The following is a 21,060-nucleotide window of genomic DNA, read 5'->3' as shown; positions in this document are numbered from 1 at the left end:
TGGACCCTGAGGACATCTCAAGTGAAATAAGTCATACAGAGAAAGACAAATACCATATGATCCCACTTATACGTGGAATCTAAAAAAGACAGACAAGCAAACATACTCACAGATACAGAGTACAGGAGAACCGACTGATGACTGCCAGAGGCAAGGCATGGGGGTGGATGAAATGGGTGATGGGGGTCAAAAAGTACAAACTTCCAGTGGTAAAATAAGTAAGTCCTGGGGCTATAATGTGTAGCATGGTGACTATAGTTAATAATACTGGGTTGTATATTTGAAAGTTACTAAGAGAGTGGACGTTAAACGTTCTCATCACAAGGAAAAAAAATTGTAACTGTGTGTGGTGACCTACGTTAACTAGAATAGTGGTGATCATTTTGCCATATATACAAATATTGACTCATTATGTTGTATACCTGAAACTAATATAATTTTATATGTCAAGTATATCTCAGTAAAAGCTGCAGTTATTTATTAGTAGCTTTAAACAAGAGATTAAGATAACAGAAGTTTTTTTCTTTTTTTTCCATTAGTCATTTTGTACGAACTTTGATTAAGAAAGGGGTGCTTCCAGGATCTGGTTTATCTTCCCTTACTGAAAATGATGAAACTACAACCGTTAGCCAGACAGACTTAAGTCAATTGACAAGAACTATGTCTCAGGTAACTATGTTACTCTTATTATTAGCCTGATTCTTAACTATAAAAAAATTTTTTCTTAAATTGTGAAATATATTATACATAAATGCATTTGAGCAGAATAAAGAATACTGAAACTAAACTTCTTACGTACCCATCTTCTAGATTAGAAAGTGGAATATTCACCTCTCATAGATGTCTCCTGTGTTCTCTTTTTTTTGGGAGTGTGCACTGCATGGCATGTGGGATCTTAGTTCCCCAACCAGGGACTGAACCCGTGCCCCCTGCAGTGGAAGCACAGTCTTAAACACTGGACCACCAGGGAAGTTCCACATGTGTCTCTTCTGAATTGTATCTCCTATCTGCCATACAAGGTCTGGTATTTGTCAACTGCACGCTCTTCTAATTTTGTCAGTTATGTACACGTTTATGAACAATATATAGCTTGGTTTCATTGTCATCCTCATTTTATTTTTGTGGGCTCTTGTATTAATTCTTCTGGGATTTCTTAATGTTGCTTATGAGATTTGTCTCTTTTGCCACATGTTACAGTTCATTTATTTCACTGGCCAAAGGTATTTAATACATAACTAGTCTACCATTTAAAAACATCTTTCACAGTGTTAATGGCTACATTCATTGCTTTTTGTTTCTTGCTATTGCAAGCAGTGGTACCATGACTCATCTTGACTGTCCCTGTACACACACGCAAGAGTTTCTGTAGTTCCAGGGTTTGTGAACTTTTATGTGTTATGTCTCCCTTTGTCAATTTTCTAAAACACATGATGAATACAATTTATCTCTTTCTGCATATGAGCTGAGTATTGGCAACAGGGAACAGTGGAAAGCAGAACAGCTGTCTGGGTTAGCACCGTGTGAACATACAACTTCACGATTTGGTGGTTGAAGGTATACTAAAGGATAGCTCCCAGATAGTTGGGCAGTTCAGGTTACAAGAGTGTCTGTAGACAGGAAGATGTGACCACATGGAATCTGACAATGGGCCTAATAACTGCTGTAACTTCAAGCATATGTGACATTTTGGATTTTGCAACAACTCTAATATAATGTAAAATATTGTGATTTTTTTCATGGATAAAGTCACAGTTATTGCCAATAACACTGTAGCTACTCACCTGCATTGATAAATTGAAAACTGAAGAAAACTGAATGCTGAACTTCAGCTAAAGATGAAAATAATCTTTCAAGCAGCCATGTTCATGGATTCCTAAAATCTAACCATGGGCCCCAGTGGATACTAGCCTAGGAAGCTCCGTTCTAGGATATGAATCTGGGAGCATCACTGATGGGTAATAGGACATTCACCTTTTAACCTTACAATAAAATGCACTGGATGAGAATTTTCTCTGCACCACATTCTGGCCAACCCATATATTGTCTGATGTTTCAACTTCTGTCAGTGTGGTAGGTGGGAAAGGGTTTTAATGCATAATATATTTGCATGTTCAAAAATAAAATTATAAGGCACACATCAAGAATTCTTGTTTCCATGTAAGTACTTCTCCCACTTTCACTGCTTTGCCCTCTGTAGGACACTTTCAGGGTGTCTTTATGTAAATATAAAGAAACACACAATATTCCACCTTTTTCTACTCAAAACTTAATGAAATTTTTTAAAGTTTTTACTTAGTAAATACTGGAGATAATTTCACTATGCCTAAAGAGCGTCTTTATTCTTAAAGTCACATACTCTTTCATTATGTGAATGAACCATAGTTGATTTCTACCAACCTCTATAAATGGTATAAGATACATTGGAGGGCAGAGAATCACATGCAGGTAAACACATTTTTTAGAATTAGTTGAAAAGGAGAGACTAACAGATGAGAAATCTTGCAAGAAGAATGAATAGACTTAAACATTGTTAAACTTTTTTTCTTAATTTCAAAGTATTGTATGCAATAGTTTTAAAGAGTCAAAAGTTACCAAAAAGATAATCATAAAATAACCAACCTGTATTACCCCTCCTCATTCTTTAGCCTTCCTCCCCAGAGTCAGTCACTTTTATTTAAGCGTTTCTTCTGCTATGTGTCTCCATATTTCTAAGTAGCAGAGGCTTTATGAAGGCAGAGATCTTGATCTTTTATCATATACTGTTTCTCCCTCAGCACCTGCAAAGATGCCTAGCACATGACAGACACTGTTACGTATTTGTTGAATGGCTGAATTCCGTTCTTTCTCCATCTATCAATGAAACATTATCTCTCGACCTCTTGCTATAGAAGATAAGGATTTAGCACTCCTGTATTCGCTTACCATCCCATACCTCCACTTTCCTCTGTCTTCAAGATTTTTTCATTTCACAAGTTTTTGTCCAATCAGTACTCTAGCTGTGAGGCTGGATACCAGAGCAGACCCCGTTGAGATTTCGTGAACTGTTATGTAATGCTTCTCACCTAAAAGGGATGAAACTGTTGGGGAAGCTAAGAGTTCTACGAGCCGTAAGAGCTGGAGCCCTAACGGTGGAAATGAAGGGCTCTGCATTGTGGCTTGACTGGCAGGATCTCTGACTGAGATGCCCACTGCCCCCTGGGAGTCTCAGTGCCCCCTCTGTATTTCCCAGGCCTCTCACAGGTCTGGCTCCTGGCTCGTAACTGGGACTGGCTGCATAACTTGTGGAATGAAAATGCAGGGCCCCTTGTTCAACAGTTATTAAGAATGTCAAGAGAGTGACAGCAGAGCATTAAAACAAACACAGGGCCCTTCTGAGCCCAGCGCCCTGAGTGATCACACACTCATGAAGCCGGCCCTGCTCTTGATCTTGCCTTCGACACACAATCTGGCTGATAGACCGCAGGCATTAGTGACGTGTGCCATTTCAGGCCGAAGCACTTAATGAGTCTGCACGTGGCTTTGCAGCTCTCTGCTTCTCCCACAACCATCAGGAAACTGCGTATCCCGGTGGCAAGGCTACAAGATACAAGTTTCTAGATCCCTACATCACAACTGGGAAAGGAATCCCTTGAAAAGGAGCCCCCCAAAATAGGCTGAATATGAGGGAGAAGTTAACCCTATGTGTTAAGCCATTGAAATTTCAGGATTGGTTTGTTATCTCAGACTAGCCGAGCCTAATATAGTTCATGTTTTTAAACAGCAAAATTACCCTACCTTTGCCCTTAAGATAGATACAAATATTAGGGACAATAGGCCTGTTTTCAGACCTTCCTTAGGAATTAATATTTAGTGCAAGTCAGGCATTAATTATTTACCTGTTTCCGTTTCCACCTTCATCATTACTTCAAGCTGTAATAGAAGGATGGTAATAAAGAAAAGTATTCTTCCGTTAAAAAATATTCTAGCTGTGGAAGGATTTTTATTGGAGAGACAAATTTCTTTTCTTACACAACTTTTTGTACAAACCAATTACTTCATTTTTTTTCTATGACACATTAGGAAGCCTTCCCAAACACTCTTTTTTAAGAAAAAGGAACACCATTGAACAAATACCTTTAAACCCCATTTACCACACAAACACATCAGATTACCAATGCCACCTGTTTTCCTGGAGATATCACCCTCTGGAATCCTTTGCTCTCTTGCTCTTGTTCCAGCTGATGGAAGCTTGCACCTGTCATCATTGGACTTTCTTTTCTCTCTCTCCTCTGATGGATTTTCTAATTCTTGGAAACGATGCTCTCCTGCTACTTGATACCCTCATTTAGGTGGTGCACATCTTCTAGTACTCCCTGAGAAAAACTGCGTGGGAAGTGAAGATGATGAGGGGTTCGTATGCCTGCAGATGTCTGTATTCCACCCCCTCCCCTGGTTTATATTTTGGCGTGTTGTAGGATTACAGTGTAGATGTTCTTTCTTTCAGAATTTTAACTCTGTTCCTTAACTTTTGTCTTTTACCTTCAACCATTGCTCTTAAGAATACAGATAACATTTTGATTCTTGATCTGTTCTGTATGACTCTTGTTTTTCCCCTCTGGGAATGTTTTAAGACATTCCTTCCATTCTTGAAATAAGAAAAATTTACAGTGATTGGCCACGTAAATGAGTCTGTTTACATGAACTGTGCTAGGTACTCCATGAGCCCGTTCAACCTGGATACTCAAGTTTTTCAGTTCTGCAGAATTTTCTTATACTTTTTCCACAAGAATTTCCTTTTCTGAGAACAGTAATATTGAATACATTCACATTGCTGTGCCACTAACCTCCAGAAATCATTTCATCTTACAAAACTAAAACTTTATACCCATTAAATCATTCTGCATTCCTGCCCCTTTTCAGCCCCTTAAAACCACCATTCTACTTTTTGTCTCTAGGATTCTGATTACTCTAGGTACTTCATATAAGTGAAATCATACAGTATTTGTATTTTTGTGGCTGGCTTACTTCACTTAGTAAAATGTCCTCATCCATGTTCATGTGTCCATGTTCATCCATGTTGTACCATGTGTCATAATTTCTTTCCTTTAAGGCTGAATAATATTCCATTGTGCATATACATATACCACCTTTTGTTTATCCATACATCCATCAATGGATACTTGGTGAATAATGCTGCTATGAACATGCGTGTATAAATGTTTCTTTGAGATGCTGCCTTCAGTTCTTTTGGGTATATACTCAGATGTGGAATTGTTGGATCATACGTTAATTCTATTTTTAGCTTTTTCAGGAACCACCATACTGTTTTCCATAGCAACTGCACCATTTTATATTCCCACAGAAAGTACAAAAAGGTTCCAATTTCTCTACATCCTCACCACATAACAGTAACAATAACACTTGTCATTTTCTGTTTTTTTTTCTTTTTTCTTTAACAGTAGTCATCCCAGTGGCTGTGAGAGGGTGGTATCTCATTGCAGTTTTGATCTGTATTCCCCTAAGGATGAGTGATGTGGAGGACGTTTTCCATGTGCTTGTTGGCCATTTGTATATTTTCTTTGGACAAATGTCTATTCAAGTCCTTTACCCATTTAAATTGGGTTTGTTTATTTTATATTGTTTTTGTAGAAGTTCTTCATATATTCTTGATGTTAACCCTTTACTAGACATATGAGTTGCAAATAATTTCTCTCATTCCATAGGTTGCATTTTCACTCTGTTGATTATGTCCTTTGAATGACAGAAGATTATTTATGTAGCCCTTTTTATTTTTACTTTTGCGGTCTGTGTTTTTATTGTCATATCTAAGAAACCAATGTCAAATCCAATGTTGTGAAGATTTTTACCTATGTTTTCTTTGAAAAGTTTTTTAGTTTTCTTCTCTGAGTCTTTTGTATCAACTTTGCATCCAAACTTTCTATTGAATTTATTTCACTTTCCTATTTTTAGTTTCCAAGAACTGTCTCTTGTTCTTTATTGTATTTTTATAGTTTATTTGATAAATGAATATCTTCTTAACTTTCTGATATTACTAACTTAAAAATTTCTCCCTATATTATCATTTCTGATTCCTGTGACTCTCCCTACCCACACCCATTAGTTTATTTCTTTTATATGAGACTCTTTCCTCAATTATCTAGCAATTCTTTGTTGTACACATATATTTAAGGAATTTATGAAATTAAAGAGCTGCTAATTAGAAGAAGCTTTATGGCATGGATAGAGCTTGTCAACTGGAAGCTTTAATTTGAGATAATTGGGGGTAAATGAGCCTCATTTGGGGTGGGACTAGCTCCAAATATCAGATTCCCTGAGGATTTTCCCTGGCTCTGTTCAGTGTCTCAGGTTAAGGGTCCTCTAATCTCCCTGCTGGGGTGGAATGTGGTCATAAGGATTGTTATATCCTTACCCACCAGAGTTATTAAAGCTGAGCAGCACAGGGTTCCTGAGAGTCTCAAAGTTCAGCATGTGGATGTTCACTTAATTCCTCTCCTCTCTGTGTAGTAAACTTTCTTGCTTCCCACAGTATCCGTGAACCCAGATCTGGAGACTTTTCATTTAATTTCTCTACTTGAAGCAACTTCCAGTGTCCTATTTAAGCAGAAGAAGGATAGATGCTAAACCAGAAGGGATTAGGGAGAAGTGGGGATTTGTCTGTTCCTTATATAGACATTCAACCCATCCCTGTATTTCAACCTGTATCTCATTCTGTCCTTCCCAGTGCCCGCTAATTGTTTCTGGGGTCCTAAGGTGTGGAAGGGCTTGCTTCTCACCAGCACTTAGTGTTCAGTTTTGTCTACTCTGTTGTCTTCTCCATACACTTTACATCATCCAAAATATCACCCATCAGTCTGTATAAATTTATACCATTTTATCTTTTATACTTATTTTAATTGTGTCCCAGAGATAACAGAGTTATACATGTGAAGCTTATTTTCCCTGTTAAAAATTTGAGAAAACATTTTTATAATTTGAAATAATCCTTAGGTTCCATACACTAATTATCAATCATAATCTCATTTTACTCAATCTGTATTAATTATAGGTGCCTCATACCAACTAGTATATCTACTCGGGGATATTACTGTTTTTATTTAACTTTTATTATAAGATTCAAAGGTTTAATACACTCATATCTTCTGTATTTTAATGTCACAAACTTAAACTCTCAGCCAAATTCACATCTTTTGAATTTTAAGGTTAAAAACAAATTTCGTTTTGCTGTAGGTTTTAGTAAGTATTTGTAGAAATCTATTTCTTCAGTGTTTAAAAGACTGTATTAACTCTTTTAAAAACTGTGGTGCTTTAGAGAGCTGTAATGTTTTGTCGAATTTATAAATGGTTTCTTAGCGTGTTCCTTTCATCTCACAGGGTAATGCTGCTTCACAAGCTATACTCAGAAAAGGTAAATTAATAATCTTCTCGTGACTTTTTTTCACAGACATCAAAGCACAAAGGGGTCTCTGCTTCTTGACAGCTTTTTGCTCTCCCTCCTCCTGGCTCTCAGCAGCCTCCCTCCAGTGCTTTCTCTGATGTGTTGAGTCTAATCTGCTCTGGGCTAGAAAAATCAGATAATCTCACTTGTTAAATTCAAGCTTAAAGTCAAAATAAAAGACTATCTGATTAAAGTCCCATGAGTAAAGTTCTTGTGTCTTAATGCATGCATGTTATGATCAAAGCACTGAAACCACTGCAAATTCCTCAGATCCTAAATAAAGACTTGACCAAGGCTAAAATCCAAAAAAGTGTTATGTGGCGTGTGTGTCTATAACATTTTGGTTCAAGAGAAGTGTATGAGAACTTTATGCCATTTCTTGATAAACATAAAATAAGATTACGGAATCACTGACTGCAGGGCTTACAGAAATACATCAATCGCAATAGATCTTTCAAGTTTTTGCTTCTCCTTCTGTTGTCTGCGTTAGCCCCTCTTACATGAATATGGCTGTTTACAGCAGATTTTAAATACATAAACCAGCTAGCTTCTGTTATAACTTTAGTCTCTAAAGAATGTGTGCACAAATTTATGAAAGTGATTTCAAAATTTCTGGACACCCTGCATGTAAGTTATGATTAAATTCTCCTGAGGGTATGAAAATGGGTCTTTGTATGGACCTCTACAAATTTGAGGCCTGCATGTGAATTATTATCTCAGTAAATATTTTCTCAAAAATAGATTTTGATATGTGAGCTCTCCTCTACAATTTTTCATATCTTAATAATTTAATATTTAACAATTAGGTATGTTTGACATGGCTGTCTTCTGCTGTACACAGATGAACTACCAGACTATGGATTGAATGATGCAGCCCATCCAGCTGAAGGAATCAGTCTGGAAAGAGATTTGGCCAGCCAGACAACAGCAACACAGGAAAAATCAAAGGAGGAACTTGCAACAGTAAATAATGGTGTTTCTAAAGAAATATGGTTAGATTTTGAAGACTTCTGTGTGTGCTTTCAGTAAGTATACATTTTTGTGTGCATTTACTACAGTGGGTATATAAGCTATTCATTTTTAGCTTTCATTTAAAAGAGTTAAGCCAATATTAGTCTGGTGTTGATATAATATCAAACAAAACTATTAGAAGGATATTTACAATAGCCAGGTCATGGAAGCAACCTAAATGCCCATCGACAGACAAATGGATAAAGAAGATGTGGTACATATATACAATGGAGTATTACTCAGCCATAAAAAGGAACAAAATTGGGTCATTTGTAGAGATGTGGATGGACCTAGAGACTGTCATACAGAGTGAAGTAAGTCAGAAAGAGAAAAACAAATATCATATATTAATGCATATATGTGGAATCTAGAAAAATGGTAGAGATGAACTGGTTTGCAAGACAGAAATAGAGACACAGATGTAGAGAACAAACGTGTGGACACCAAGGGGGGATAGTGGGGGGGTGGGGGGATGAATTGGGAGATTGGGCTTGACATATATACACTAATATGTATAAAATAGATAACTAATAAGAAAAAACAATATTAGAAGGAAATATGGATGAGTTGATTGTCCACATGAAACATGAATAGCCAAACCAGTCTCAGGCCAGTTTCAGCTTATCCTCAAAGACTTATTTGTTTATTAAGATGAAGGCAGTTTATCCACTGAAGGAGATCATTTTTGTCCCTTTCAGACAACTAATTCAATACAGTTATTATTTTTTCTCAGCTTTATTGAGATGCAATTGACAAATAAAATTGTAAGTATTTAAAGTGTACATGGTGATGAATTGATACACATATATATTGTGAAAGATCCCCCCATCAAGTTAACCAACATATCTATCACCTCATATATTTATTTTTTTATTGTGTGAGAACATTTACGTTCTATTCTCTTAGCAAATTTTAATTATACAATATAGTGTTATCAATGATAGTTTCCATGTTATACATTAGATCTTCAGACCTTATTCATCTTATAACTGAAAGTTTGTGCCCTTTTTACCAATCTCTCCCTATTTTCCTCACCTCCAGCCCCTGGCAACCACTTTTTTCCTTTCTGAGTTGTTATTATTTTTTTAACTTTCATCTGTCTTTACCTGTTTTGCCTATAATTATTTGCTTCTGAGAAACTTAGCATGTAGTACTGTTTTGTTGCATATGATGACAATAACCTGTTATAAATAATGTTTTTCAGGAATATATATATTTTCCACAAGCCAAGTTCATATTGCCTTAACTTTCAAAAATCAGAATTCAAGGTAAATAGATAATGATCTCTTTTCTTTCCCTTCTTAAATTTTTAATGGAATCATGCTAGTGAAAAACACTTTCAAATTTATCAAGCATTTCTAAACTTCTAACATAATTATATTTAAAAATTTAAGGGACTTCCCTGGTGGTCCAGTGGTTAAGACTTCGCTTTCCAATGCAGGGGGTGCGGGTTTGATCCCTGGTTGGGGAGCTAAGATCCCACATACCTTGCGGCCAAAAAAACAAAACATAAAACAGAAGCAATATTGTAACAAATTCAATAAAGACTTTAAAAAATGGTCCACATCAAAAAAAAAATCTTAAATAAAAAATATTTAATTCTTAGGGTCTTCTACTAATCTCTGATACAGACAATAAGCAAAATTCTTCTACCTCATATCCCCAGGTGTGATCCATCTGATTGTGTTGCACTGGTTCAATGCTGAGCCGCATTATTATATAAATTCACATAAAGGAAGTTTTGACTTATGAATAAATGAAGGAAAAGCACAAGTAAATTCACTACATTTGATTTCAATTAGTGTTTACTGACTTGCACGCAATTCCTAAAATATAAGCACATTTTCACTAACATTTCTGTTATTTTTGTCCACGTTCTTCCCTCTGTCTGGAGTTCATTCTTCTTCATCCTTATTGCCTTCATCTGGCTAACACCTAGAAGTCCTTCAGAACAGCATGGACGTCCTTGACCCTGTGAGACCTCCTTCTCTGCCTGTAGAGTCTGGGTCAAGTACCCTGACTCCATGCACTCTGTATGACTGTCCCCACCCAGACACTTCCCTCCCTCCATCCTAACTGCATGGTCACTTCTCTGTGCCCCTCTACCTACCCATCCACTTTCTGTCAGCATCTTAAGGACAACTCTGTCCTTTTCTTTACTTTTGAAGTACAGGTCCTGGTATGAAGTAGGAAATTGGTAAAAAAAAAAAAAAAAAAATTGTTGAATGAATTAACGAACAAATGTCACATTGAGTGGAATTTTGTTGAAAACTATGAAACATATCCTGGGAAACTAAATTGCGCTGAAACTTGCATGTCGCTTGTATGGGGCCCTGCAAGCCCCCAGCGATACTTCCCCAACATCTCCATGAGCTGCATGCAGAGCTGGAGGGGGAAGTAGGAGGCTTGGTGATGACTTCTCCCTTCGCACTTGTACTAGATGAAAATGCAGGCAGAGAAAACCGTTTGTGCATCCCTCAAGAGGTGCTCTGTAGCTGGTTGCCTGCTCTGAAAGTAAGAATCAGGTCTGTAGTAGTGACTGGGGTGGGGTTTGCAGGGGTGGCAGAATGGGTGACCAGGTTCTGAAGTCTATCTATAAAATCACCCAGAGGAATACTTTGATTTTACAAATTTTACAAAAAACAAAACAAAACAAAACAAGCCTGTTAATTGGGAATAGCAGAACCCAGAGTACAGTATGAGAATAATATACCGTTTACAGTTAACTTAGGAATGTTGTCATATTCAAAATATTGGCAATATTTAAATGATAGTCATTTATAGGTGCTGACTCTGTTCCTAGCCCTGACCTAGTTTCTTTATTACATCAACTCCTCATAGCAAACTCAATGAAAGGACAATTATTATTATCAATTTTCAGGTTAGGAAACTGAGGCAGACCAAGTTTGGGTAAAATGCCCAAGATCACCAAATTAGTAAGTGGCGCAAGCATCACGAGAACTGCGTTTATCCGATGTAAAACCTGCGCCTTTCTCACTAGCACACCTTTGGAGGAAGCAGATGAGTGGCTCTGGAGCTAGACTGCCGGGTTTTGAATCTAGATTGCATCTGAGGTGGGACTCTGAGCAAGCTATTTAAGTTCTCTTTGCCTCAGTTTTCTTATTTATTCAATGGCAGTGACAGACCAACATCATAGAGTTGAGAAATAAATGAGAGAACATGTGTAAAACACTTAGAAGAATGCCTAATACTTAGTAAGTGAAAATAAATGCTGGCTGTCATTATTATTACTAAGAGCAGTTAGCATATGAGTTTTTGTTATACATCACCACCCTAATATATATGTGTATGTGTGTTCGGAAAATGGCCAACTGTTCTTTGTTCCGATCCTATTTTTATGAAGTGATGGTAAAAGGAGAATTTTATTTTCCTTTTAAAGTCCCAGCTTAGCAAAATAAAATGACGGCATCCATTATGAGTCCCTTCATTCCCCTGAATTTTTTTTTTTAACATCAATGGTCTGAGAAAATGATGACTTTTTCTTAGAGGATGTTTTCGGTACCCAAACTTAATGGCCTTTAATATGGATTGTTCGTGGTCTGAGGCCAGACAGTCCTGATTTTAGTGGCCACTGGCGCTACCAGCTCAGCTGGAGACAGAGCCTGAGGCCTGTCTGCCGCACATCCCTTAGCTGTCCCCTGGGAGATGTCATGGGGGTTGGCAAGGGGCTCACAAAGGTGTCTGGTCCCTGCACCAGAGCAGAGCCCCTGAATGTGGCCTCGGGGGCCATCTCACCCTCAAATTCTCAGGCTCTTTAAAATGACAACAAATGATCTCTAGGCAGAATCCCCTCCTCAGCCACACAGGCTGCGCTGGCAAATGCAGGGCCCTTCATAGTTTTAGATAGTGTTTGAAACAACTGCCTCTATCACCAACATGTGGCAGCCAAAAGAAAACAAATGAAATAAAGTCTAATGCTAACTATCGGAAGACACTGAGCGAAGCGATCATTTTCATTAGTTACATTGTACCAAGCATTTCTAGAAATCTTGTTATATTTGATTAATAAGGATTTCTTTTTTCACAGTATTGCTAGAGATTTTTCTTTTGTATTGCAACTTGTGATTTAAATATTGTTGTTCAATAGTATAGAAAGCTTTTAAAGTATAATGACAAATTAACACATTTACAATATACCATCAGTCAAAATTATGCTGAAGCACTGGGAAACTGAAATGCAATAATAGCCCAATAATTGTGATCAGTATTGGAGTCAGGTAGATAGACAGACCTACTCTTGAATCTCAGCTTTTCTACTTGCAAGTACTGTGACCTTCGGCAATTTACTTACCCTCTCTGTGTTTCAGTTTCTCCATCCATAATTATGGATATTAACGGTACCCACATAAAATGGATTAAAATCACATTCATGTAATCCTTATGTGGCTGTCCACTAAAGGACATTCCAGTTGTGCTCAGTACTTTCTTGCATGCCCAAAACAAAAATCCAGTTTGGTTCATTAGCATACAATGGGTATATTTCTGAAGATCTTGTAGAAAGAAGGAATAGAGGGTTTATATCAAAAACCACCAAGTAGCATACATTTCCATTCTCTGCCAAAGTTACTCCATGGACTGTTTGCTTATTAAGGACCTATCCTCTGAGTACTGCTCAGCTCTGGGCTCAATCTCTTCATCTATTTGTCATTTCTGGAATAAGCATATCCCTTTTCTTTACTCACGGGGAAGAGCTTTGGCTCTCTCTGATATGGTGGCCAGCCTCACACAGGCCCTGCAGACCCAGCTTCCGTGGACTGCTGCCAACATTCACTGGTGTGATTTTCTTCCTATCATTAAACCTGTAAAGTACTTATCGTGGTGTCTAGAACACAGTAAATTCTCTATAAATGTTAGACATTGTACTTTTAATAGAAGTGGAAAATACAGCATTAATAGGCTGATATGAAATACAATGATTGATCTGATTTCTTGCAGTTCTCAGATGAACGTGTGTCCTACTATCTATTTGTGGACAGTCTAAAGCCCATTGAACTACTGATTTGCTTTTCTGCATTGGTACGCTGGGGAGAATCTGGAGGTAAGAAGGCTATGAGAAAATTACTGTCTGAGATCCCAACTCACTTTCTGTTCAGGGAAAATGTATAATGTGTGAAGGAACTTATTCCCTCTCCAGACCTCCTAAGATCTTCCTACTCCTCTGACATCAAGGATTATACTCACTCTTGCCACCTGTCCCTCTCCGTGTTGTGGTCTTATGGTCACCTCTTGAGCACACCTGGTGCCTCTGTTTTGCTTTCTACCTATACAAGTCATCATTCTTTTTTTTTTTTTTTTTTAAGATTTTTTGATATGGACCATTTTTAAAGTCTGTATTGAATTTGTTACAATATTGCTTCTGTTTTATGTTTTGAGTTTTTGGCTGCAAGGCATGTGGGATCTTAGCTCCCCGACCAGGGGTGAAACCTGCATCCCCTGCACTGGAAGGCAGAGTCTTAACCACTGGACTGCCAGGGAAGTCCCACATGTTATCATTCTTGATTCTTTCAAAATCTATTGAAAATCATGAACTCTTTCTTCTTTGATTCGACAATTCCAAAGATCTTTTCCTCCATCCCACCTTGGCCCCCTAATTTCATGGTTATATTTTAGACGTTATTATACCAATAACTGTATTATCCTAATCAAATTTCAAGTCCTCTGACCCCCACCCCTGAATCTCCAGTTCGCTCTCTCTAGAACTCCCACCCCTACAGGTCTTGGACTGAACTGGGACCTCCATCCCTCAACCTTACCACTTCTTCTATGTCCACTCTCCCCACATCTTTATTTCTCTTATTCCCAACGTAGTTTCCATGGTCCATGATTGTATTTATATCCTCACATATGCCCTCAACACAAGTGCTCTTCTTACCCTCTCATCTTACACTCCTGGCAAAATCCTAATATTGGTTGAAGGTATCTCTGTGCCTAACCTGGGGTTTCATCAGAACAGCTGAGTGTAACTGGAGAAAAAAAAAAAAAATCCTACTACCTAGCCCCACTTTAAATTGAGGACCACAAATCTCAAAGCAAAGCCCCTAAGCACTGCCAACATTTCCTGAGTTCATTCATTCTCCCAGCTCTCATTCTCATGAGTGACTATTTCAAACCTTCAAATCTCTCTCTCTCTGCCTTCAAATCTCCAACTCCCACTCTCATCCTTCCTCATTTTCAGCTGATGACCTTGCTGCTGTCTTCACTGAAGAGATAGAAGAAATTGGAAATGACCCACTCATCTTCTCATAATGAACTCTCCCAAGCTCTTGTCACCCTTCCCTCCTGTTCTAACAGATGGACTGTTCCTTCTCTTCTCTAAGGCCAGCTTCTTGCAAACACATGCACATATGCACAAAACAGCATTCTTCGTTTGGCTTATTTTACTAAAGCATTTATATTTAACTCAAATTAGCAGTACCTCACACTGTACAGGTACAAATATTTGCTGAATGCTTAGTATTGAATTTTTTGCCCACTCTGAGGGCACAGACTATGATTTTCCATCAGGATGTACCCAATGTTTTGAATGGTGTCAGATGTGCAGCAAGTGGACAATAAATATTTGTTGAATAAACTTTCCAGACTTCAGTGGTGTGAGCTTAGTATGTCCACTTAACCAGTAGCTCCTAAGCCACACCATGTCCTAGAACATTGAAACTCTAAATGTGTAGAGGTATTTCAGGTCATGTGGTGGCCTTGTATCCTTAGCTTGAGTGTTATCTGGAAACAGGGTAGAAGTCTTTTGCTCTCAGCTACTGATGAAGAATAGTCATTATTTTCTATCAATTTCAAGATAAAAAAATTATTAAAGTTTAATTAGATAAAATTTTAAATTTATAAAAAGTAATTTTTAATTAATTTAATTAAAATTTTGATAATTATTTTTCTACACAGTCAAAGCTAAGGATCAAAGCTCAAAACTTAAATAAACAGTGGCATCTTTTGCCCTTGCTTTGCCACTATCTTAGGAAAATCTCTCATTTTCCCAGATGTGGTATTTTTCCTCCTTTAAAATTGTATCTAGTGGGATATTGTTATTACTGCCCTACATAAGAAAAGCAGTGGTATACTACAGTGAAATACCCCTATCTGTCCTCTTTTTCCTAACTTTGTCATTCTTGGTTTCTTCAGCTGAGGGGATGGCTACGAGGAGAAAAGTAGGCTAGGGAGGGAAGAAGGTCTTGATTCCTCTTGAGTATTATTTCCAGTAATTATTTACTCAGGTAGTTTCTAATGTTTTATGAATGTCTTCAGAATAGGTCTAATTCTTGGTTGTTGTTGTTAATATTATTGTTATTATCATATTATTAATGTCATTATTGGTAAAAAGCAATACCAGTGAAAGCCAACTATACTCTCACAGTCAAATTTCTGTATATATATATATATATATATATATATATATATATATATATGTTTTTTTTTTCTTTTAAATTTTCCTAAAGCTTTAACAAAGAACAGCCCTCCCATACAGCCTGGACTACTTACAGTTGAGAGAGTTTCTTGGAAATCTCTGAGGCCACGTGATCTTGTTGTGACAATTCACACGTATGCCACCAAGGCTACAGTGGTTCGCCTGCCTGTTGGGTATGGAGTGACTTCATTTTTCCCATACTAAGAATTATTTGAAGACTTGTAAACTTTTGACTACTAAATAATGAAACAATATGGAATCTAATATGTTGTTTCCTGAAGCAATTTCATAAAGCAGAGGTCTATCATCATGATTCTTGAGAAAAATAATTCTGTGAACAAATAAAGTGAAGAAATGCTGTACCTTTTGGAAGATTCATAATTGTTAAAGAATCTGGTTGTTTCTTTAGTAAAGAATACAGTTTAAACTTGTTTAACTCAGCATTTCCTAAAATTAATTTATTAAAAGATCTTTGTTTTATTGTAAAATTTATTAAATTCCTTAATAAGAACCATGATTTTATTTAAAAACAGATTGAGAAACAGCATTTTCGCCTACAAATCTGTAGTTTTACCTGTAGTTTGTTTTTAATTTTACCTGTAGTTCTATTTTGAGTTAAGATAAAATTGGTTAAGCACATCACATTTTTCATTTTAAAGAAAATGTGTATAATTGAAAAGTTTTCATGATTTTGATAAAATTCAAAATATTACCTCATATTTCAGATGAAATAAATATTTTTGCTGAATTTCCCAAGATCAATCATGATAATTCTATGTGATCAACAAAAAGCTATGGCTCTTGTACAAAAGCAAAGCCCAAGCAACAAAATGAAGTGCTAGGATAATCTGTGGCAAGCGTCCAATATTTCTAGAAAAATAATGAATTTTAAAACTTCTATATTTTCACATCTTCCCTAAAAACTCTGGTATGGAGAGATTCTCCCAGAAATCATTATTCTGTCTGAGTGCTCATCCATCAGGACAACCAAGGATGGGGAACTGATAAAGAATCTAGTATTTTTATCTGCTTTTCCCCCGACAGAGCCTAAGCTATAGACAGGTGGGTTTTGGACATGCTCTCAGTATTCTCCCTGATGCCGCAACCTTGGTAGGAGAGACGCAATTAACACACATGAAATTACGCATTTGTGAGAAACTGACTATGAAAGCTACAGAGCACTAGGCCAACATGAATTATTACTGTTGTTAGGGGAAAAATCCAGACGAGTGTTTCGCAACGTGTCCGCAGTTTATGGGACATGTCTCCAACACGTGCAAGTTTGTCATTTACTGTAATCGTTTTCTGTCCAGCATAATCAGTGAGATATAGATTCCATGATCTCGGAGGGTTCTTTCAAAGTGAAAAATTCATCAGTCTTTACCTCATCTGTGTTACAAAATTCAGCCCTTAATAGCGTCTGACTTATTTGAGCACGAAGTATCATCAAGAAGCTAACAGAGGCAAGGACTACAACAAAGGAAACCCTCGGTCCTCTCTCTTTAGGAGACACATGCTGCTCTTCACCGCATACTCCCCCGTGGGGCACTCCATACACATCTGCAGCATGGTGACCTTTGTCGTCGGGGATGAAGATGTCGTGCTACCCAACTTTGAACTGGTAAATCTTTGAGCAACTGTGATGTTTTTTGTGCCTTATTTTCAAAGATTTTGAACTAAATCATATTGTTATTTTGTTTTCAACTTACCGATTTTTTCCTTTTTATTTTAACATCTTTATGGGAGTATAATTGCTTTACAATGGTGTGTTAGTTTCTGCTTTATAACAAAGTGAATCAGTTATACATATACATATGTCCCCATATCTCTTCCCTCTTGCGTCTCCCTCCCTCCCACCCTCCCTATCCCACCCCTCTAGGTGGTCACAAAGCACCGAGTTGATCTCCCTGTGCTATGCGGCTGCTTCCCACTAGATATATCCCACCTTCTTTATCCATTCATCTGTTGATGGACACTGAGGTTGCTTGGCTATGGTAAATAGTGCTGCTATGAACCTTGGGGTGCATGTATCAAACTTAAATGCTTTTGCACAGCAAAGGAAACCATCAACAAAATGAAAAGACAACCTATGGAATGGGAGATAATATCTGCAAATGATGCGACTGCAAGGGGTTAATTTCCAAAATATACAAACAGCTCATACAACTCAATGTCAAAAAAACAAACAACCCAATCAAAAAATGGGCAGAAGACCTAAACAGACATTTCTCTAAAGAAGACATACAGATGGCCAACAGGCACATAAAAAGATGCTCAACACTGCTAATTATTAGAGAAATGGAAGGCAAAACCACAATGAGGTATCACCTCACACCAGTCAGAATGGCCATCATCAAAAAGCTTACAAATAATAAATGCTGGAGAGGGTGTGGAGAAAAGGGAACCCTCCTACACTGTTGGTGGAAATGTAAATTGGTGCAGCCACTATGGAGAACAGTACGGAGGTTCCATAAAAAACTAAAAATAGAGCTACCATATGATCCAGCAATCCCACTCCTGGATATATATCCTGCACATTTATTCAAAAAGGCACGAAAAGACACGTGCACCCCGATGTTCATAGCAATACCATTTACAATAGCCAAGACATGGAAGCAGTTTGTTTCTTTCTTTAGGTGATTTAACTCCCTAGGTGTTTAGTTATTTTAGTCTGTGAACTCATATTTCCCTGGCGTTACCAACTCCTCCATCTTATAAAAATTACTGGGGCTTACATCCAGGCCCCAGTATTCTTCAGTTCTAATGAAGAAGCAAAAGGGGATATAGACTGGCCCAAGAACAGAGAGACTCAAGCTCCTCAGAGCCATACATGATCATTCCCAAAACTACCATTTAACCAGACAACTTTTCTGGTCATGGTTTTATCTCAGGGAGAAACACCATTAAGAAGAGACTTTCCCTAGGCTTCGGGGAGGTTGGGAGAAGGTCAGCAAGAAGTAAATGTGTTAAGGTGGCAAGTCAGTTTCATCTGTTCTCAACAGTTTCTCACCCCATTTTCATGCCATTCCTCAAAATTTCTGCAGGGAACCGTGGAGCAATGACTGCACCATGGTGCCCCTAGGAAAGAGGCAAAAACAGACTTTACAACGTTTTCCTCCTACTTGACCCTCGTCATGCTTCCTTCAAGCACCCTCTGCTCTGAGTAAGCTCTCCACCAGCCACCAACTACCCACCACACACGAGGCAAGATAATCTGCAAACACCTCAGTGTTTTCTCCATTTAAAAAAATAAGTTCCTTCCTGACAGCCCTATCTCCTTCTTGTTTTTATCGCTTCTTCAGAGTTTATAGCAGAAGGGAGCCAGCAGCCCACGCTAGTTTACCCTCTTGTATTTCTTATTTTATTGCTCTCTCCCTGAACACTTCTCTGCCCTTCAGTCGTCAAACTCCACACAGCTGTCAGACTAATTCCTAGACACTCTTCAGAACAAAGGCTGGATGTTCATACTCTGGGGAAATTTCCCCTGGCCCCCAAAGTGAGGTAGGTGTTGTTTCCATGCGTTCCTACTAGAGCAGGAATCATGTTCCTTGTTTTATATCCCTCAGACCATAGCACCTAGCAAAATGCTTTGATCAAGTAAGTCCTCCATAAATAACTATTGAGTTAGTCATATAACAGATGTTTAATATATTAACAGAAATTAAATTGTTGTAAACCTAGTTACACCTAAATAAGCAAAAGGGAGGCTGACCGCTATGCTTTGTCTTCACAGGAGAGCTACCGATTTACAGAGCGGGCTTTAACAATTTTGAAAGCTGTTGGACGTGGGATCGCTAATTTCGAAGATAAGGCTAAACTTTCTGCAGCCCTGAAGGATCTACAAACAGCTCACTACCCTATTCCCCTCCAGGATAAAAAACTAACTGCACAGCACTTCCGGGTAAGCGTGTTCAGGCTGTAATGTTCCTAGAAGAGTATGTTCTGTTTGTAATAATGTTTCACATATTCGATGACCCCCAAAATCAGCCGAGAAAATGTTCTGGATGAAGACAGTTTATTTGGGAAGTGACGTCAGCAAGCAGAAACGAGAGAGTAGGAAGAATGAAATGAGAAAGAGGAGAATATTCGTGAAAGGATGTGGTAATTACTGCTGTGGGCTACTGGGGCTCAATGCTCCAGGGAATCCTGATAAACTGTGTAGGACATCCCTTAGAAAGGTCCCCCTAGAGGATGAGGCGATTGTAACGTTTATCCACTGATAGATGGGTGCTCTCAGGGGTATTTATTTCCTCACACTTTCGTGGGGTTGAGTAGCATCCTGGCTTTACTGAAAGCCTTGAGGGAGCGAAGCAAAACGCCTTTGTGGTACCCCCTGTACACTACTGACATTTTGAGCCAGATGATTTTTGCTGTGGTCCTGACCTGTCAGTGGCAGCATGGCTTGCCTGCATCCTCTAAATACCAGTTGTGACAACTAAAAATGATTTCAGACATTGTCAAGGGTCCCCTGGGGAGCAGTGTTGCTAGAGTTGGAAATTAAAATACAGGACACCCCGTTAAAATTTGTTTTACTAAAGACTTAATTTTTAGAGTAGTTTCAGGTTCATTGCAAAATTGGGCAGAAGGTATGGAGATTTCCCATTTATCCCCTGATGCCACACGTGCCTTCCCCATTATTTATCAACACCCCCCATGAGTGGTACGTTTGTTACAATCGATGAACCTACATTGATACATCAGTCACTCAAAGTCCACAGTTTACACTAGAGTTTACTCTTGGTGTACATTCTATGGGTCTGGACAAATGTATAGTAACATGTATCCATCATTGTAGTATCATATATAATAGTTTCACTGCCCTAAAAATCCTGTGTGTTCTGCCTAGTCATCTCTCCCCTCCCCCAAGCCCTGGCACCCATTGATCTTTTTTATTGTCTCCATAGTTTTGCCTTTTCCAGAATGTCATAAAGTATGTAGTCTTTCCAAATTAGCTTCTTTGACTTAGAAATACACATTTAAGTTCCCTCCATGTCTTTTCATGACTTCATAGGTCATTTCATTTTCATGCTGAATAATGTTCCATTGTCTGGATGTACCACGGTTTATTTATTTATTCACTTACTGAAAGACATCTTAGTTGCTTCCAAGTTTTGGCAATTATGAATGAAGTGGCTATAAACATCTGTGTGCAAGTTTTTGTGAAGGCATATGTTTTCAGCTC

General features: G+C 37.9%; 1 protein-coding gene and 1 long non-coding RNA gene across 6 annotated transcripts in view; one reads left to right on the top strand and one right to left on the bottom strand.

The window, feature by feature from the left end:
* Positions 1-21,060, bottom strand: part of LOC117196520 (uncharacterized) — a 194,841-nt gene that overhangs the window by 46,551 nt on the left and 127,230 nt on the right. Inside the window, exon 6 of the long non-coding RNA XR_007470555.1 lies at positions 2,620-4,362. This is a non-coding gene — a long non-coding RNA (uncharacterized LOC117196520). The remainder of the gene's footprint in view (positions 1-2,619; positions 4,363-21,060) is intronic.
* Positions 1-21,060, top strand: part of ADGB (androglobin) — a 134,475-nt gene that overhangs the window by 52,459 nt on the left and 60,956 nt on the right. For all 5 annotated transcript variants that reach the window (XM_033405334.2, XM_033405325.2, XM_033405350.2 and 2 more), the window contains 8 exons: positions 540-669; positions 7,372-7,405; positions 8,277-8,460; positions 9,651-9,714; positions 13,403-13,505; positions 15,910-16,051; positions 17,385-17,499; positions 19,612-19,779. In XM_033405334.2, coding sequence (XP_033261225.1) covers positions 540-669; positions 7,372-7,405; positions 8,277-8,460; positions 9,651-9,714; positions 13,403-13,505; positions 15,910-16,051; positions 17,385-17,499; positions 19,612-19,779 — 940 coding nt within the window. The remainder of the gene's footprint in view (positions 1-539; positions 670-7,371; positions 7,406-8,276; positions 8,461-9,650; positions 9,715-13,402; positions 13,506-15,909; positions 16,052-17,384; positions 17,500-19,611; positions 19,780-21,060) is intronic.

The sequence above is a fragment of the Orcinus orca genome, chromosome 12 (genome assembly GCF_937001465.1).
Source record: "Orcinus orca chromosome 12, mOrcOrc1.1, whole genome shotgun sequence".
Lineage (NCBI taxonomy): Eukaryota > Metazoa > Chordata > Mammalia > Artiodactyla > Delphinidae > Orcinus > Orcinus orca.
The sequence above is the reverse complement of the archived record's forward strand: the minus strand, read 5'-3'. Positions and strand labels throughout refer to the sequence as shown.